The sequence below is a fragment of the Phyllopteryx taeniolatus genome, chromosome 4 (assembly GCF_024500385.1).
Source record: "Phyllopteryx taeniolatus isolate TA_2022b chromosome 4, UOR_Ptae_1.2, whole genome shotgun sequence".
NCBI classification, from domain to species: Eukaryota; Metazoa; Chordata; class Actinopteri; order Syngnathiformes; family Syngnathidae; genus Phyllopteryx; species Phyllopteryx taeniolatus.
In genome coordinates this window covers 17,732,966-17,736,708 of record NC_084505.1, presented here as the reverse complement: position 1 = coordinate 17,736,708, position 3,743 = coordinate 17,732,966, and the positions used below count along the sequence as shown (strand labels likewise).

At 38.6% G+C, this 3,743-nt stretch overlaps 1 protein-coding gene across 1 annotated transcript; it reads right to left on the bottom strand.

Moving 5' to 3' along the window:
* Nucleotides 1–925: 925 nt before the first annotated feature.
* Nucleotides 926–3,243, bottom strand: LOC133477335 (myeloid-associated differentiation marker-like protein 2). The gene has a single exon (XM_061771959.1). The coding sequence runs from the start codon at nucleotides 1,832–1,834 to the stop codon at nucleotides 938–940; it is 897 nt and encodes a 298-aa protein (XP_061627943.1). The 5' UTR covers nucleotides 1,835–3,243; the 3' UTR covers nucleotides 926–937.
* Between the last annotated feature and the right edge of the window lie 500 nt (nucleotides 3,244–3,743).

The following is a 3,743-nucleotide window of genomic DNA, read 5'->3' as shown; positions in this document are numbered from 1 at the left end:
AACAAAAAACAAAAAACAACGATTGGACGTTGAAAAGGCCAGACTAGTCAATCATCGAGTAATGATCACAGACTCACCGTGTGCTCGAGTCTTATCGAGCGACGTTTCAAACAGCGATTTAGAGAGTCTAGAACAGATGAGGCAGATGTGACAATGCTGCGTCGTTCAAGTTGGGATACAAATATTGTAGTGTAAACGTTACAGTGTAAAGTTTGGTTATTTTCTCTCATCGATGAATAAAAGAAAAATACTAAATGATCTTGTTTTCAAAATGACCTTGCATTCGCCACCAAATAGATCAATTGCTTTTTTTTTTTTTTTTTTTTTTTAAAAAGGACATTTCAGTAAACAAAAATCCGTCTTGTTGCGAGTAAAACTGCCCTAATAACGAATGAAATAAATTCTAGATCATCATTGACGTTTGGCAGGCGCCTTAGATATTCGCTTCAATGGAAATGCTCCCATCTAGTGTAATGGTTTAGTAGTACATTAAAATAATCGATGTACCACTCAATTTACGTTCAAAACCATTTACGTAAAATCACATATTGACGTCTCTCAACGTTTGTGTACTTGTGACAGATAGATAGATAGATAGATAGATAGATAGATAGATAGATAGATAGATAGATAGATAGATAGATAGATAGATAGATAGATAGATAGATAGATAGATAGATAGATAGTCATTGTTGCATTAAATATAAACATTTGAAATGTAAATACAATCTTCAGGTTGGCAAAATAAAATTGATAGTGAGCATAATCAGCAGTTTTGTATGTTCATGATTTATTGCCTCGTGTGAACATTTCCACATAAACAATACTTACATAAAGATCATAATATTAAATTCATTGCTTGCTAATATGTATTTCAGTTAACATTTTTACCATTCATAGAAAAACACACTACTCACATTCAGCATAAAGAGTGAATTCATGTGTGACTCCTGTCACACAATATTTTAATCGAGAATGTAAGGTCCACTGTATAAGATAAAAGTGTGATACAAGTAACCACTGTCTCCATTATAACCAGCTCTGAACTTTTGTTAGCACTATTTCTCAGCTGTATTAGCTTGTTAAAACAAATCACTGTAGCTACCATGTATAGCAGCAGTCCAATAATAGTGAAGACAACCATGACTTTGTCAAAAGGCAGACGGCATTGCCCTGCAAAGTCACCCAATATTACTAAAAGTGTGATAACAGACATGAGGATACAGACACCATATGACGTTCCAGACACCCACAGGTGCCAATGATGTAGTCCACTGGGCAGGCCGTGGTCTGCTTCCACGAAGAGCGGAATCATCTGAAAACCACCCCACAGTTGGACAATCTTGAGAAGACCAGGTATACTGCCCACAAAACCTCTTTGCTCCTGGACTTGGGAGCACAGGATGAAGCATTCCGAGGTATAGGCGAGGAAAGTGAAGCCGGATGTAATGGCAGCTGCCACAGGACGTGGCCAGGCCTGCTGGCGTTCCATGATGAGCCATAGAAAAAATATGGCGGCGTTGAGACACATCAGTGACCCCAAGGCTGCCACAGTCACAGTCAGGTTTTTCCATGATACCGGAAGGAGGCTGTGAAACTGGATGGTACTGAGAATGTGGATCAGCAGGGTAAGTGTGAAGAAGAAGCACCAGGTAAATATGCAAAAGATCCTGATGGTGTGGAGGTGTTGACGATGCAGCAGATTCTTGGTCAGCTCTGAGGATTCTAGTGCGGTCACCAGACTGAATGTAGTACAACTGGATAGCACCTCCCATGACCTCACCAAAAAAAGAGGACTGGCAAAGTCTCTAGCCTCGAGTACAATAACAGGCATTGCAACAAAGTTAAATATGGATATGCAACATCTGAGAGTTACTGTTTCCTAGGTAGCATAAAATATTTCTTACATTTGCTTGTTAACCAAGAAATATTGATTCCAAAATTGTTAATCCACTTGTGCTCTTGAGAAAAACCAAGGAAATAAATTTGTATAATTTGCAAAAAGTTCATGAAAAATGCATAAGCTTTTTGTTCATTGCACCTCTGCAAGATGTCGTTTGACCAACAATTTACAGAATGGAATGTTCGTACATATATTGTGCATCACAGTCTGTCAAATGAAGCCTCGCCTACTTCCTTTTTGCGGTTTCAGCAGTGCGCACTAGGTCTCACGGAAAGAAGGTGCATATGGCCACAATAAAGGGTAAATGCAAACAAAGCTATCTTGCTTCTCACAAAATGCTGTTGTTTTTACTGATAGAAATAATAAACCATTGTGACCGCAGCGTCTTTATGACTGCAATAAAGAGCATGTTGTCATCACTAGTATGAATCTAATACGCCATAAAATACGGTACAGTTTTAGACACTAAAATGTTCTTTACATATTGAGTTTCACTGTGAAGAGTGCTGCAAATCTGCTGGATACTATGAGATTATTCTATGTCACTAGAACAGTCCATCCATTTAACATTACATGCCAAACCTGTACATCAAAAAGTATTTTCACTCTAACTGGAGGAAGTCGGGATTTTGTATAGCATACTGCAAAGAATACATGCAAGATGAGGCAAGTAAACAATTATAACTTTCCAGTTTTTAAGGTACAGGATTCATAGGCTCTGAGAATATACTGGATAGTGTAAAAAAATAATGCGATCCTATGAAATGTCTATGCCTGAATATGAATCTTTTTTAATCACGTCAGTCGTCTAAAGAATTGTAAAAATAAAAACAATTAAAAAATCCTGGGGAAAAAGTTTTTTTCACTACACTAGTGCCCCGCTGTGGTAATTGTATGTAGTACATGTTTTATTGTAGCAGCGAGTGGTGGACCTCGCCAAGGGCTGCATATTTATGAAGGAATGGAATGTGGGTAGTTCGGTTAACAACACAAATTCAATTCAATATTTTATAATTATTGATAATTGACTACAATTTCCATATTCAGACAGCAGTTAAAGTTTAAGGAAACTTAAAAAACGACACAAAGCACACTTTGGGAAAGAAAATTATTTCAACCACACACTATATTGATCTTTTCTTTATGATCTTAACTGTGATTGGCTGGCAAGCAGTCCAGGGTGCCCCTTGCCTCTCGCCCAGATTAAGCTGACCCTAATAAGCACAAACCGTATTAAAAATAGATGGATGGACTATGTTTCAACATGTAATTTTTGAAAGGGCTGCTTTAAGGAATACCGATCTCAACTGCCAACATGGCGGACAGGCAAATAAAATCTCTACACTGACTTGGAGGCTCAGCTCTTCAGCCAGAAAATTCACCTTCCTCTATGCCTTATCAGCAGGGGCGTTTCTAGACCCCCTTGGGCACTGTTTCTCAACCAGGTGTCCGCGGACCATAATTGCAAGGGTTCAGTGCAAATAAAACACCATCTATCCATTTTCCAAGCCGCTTATCCTCACAAGGGTCGCGGGCGTGCCGGAGCCTATCCCAGCTATCTTCGGGCAGGAAGCGGGTTACACCCTGAACTGGTTGGCAGCCAATCGCAGAAAATAAAACACCTTTTTGAAAAAGAACTTATGATATCTATAGAGATAAGGTGATTTTACTGAAATGTGACTGAGACCTTTATCTACCTAAACTACAAAGTGTACAGGACTTTAAAAAAAAAAATCGAATTCCATCTGTTTCACAAGTGCAATTCTTTGCATTTTAATAAGTGTCTCGCCCCCATTTGCAATGTTGGATTCAGGGGGTCCTCAGGCTCAATCAAAAATTT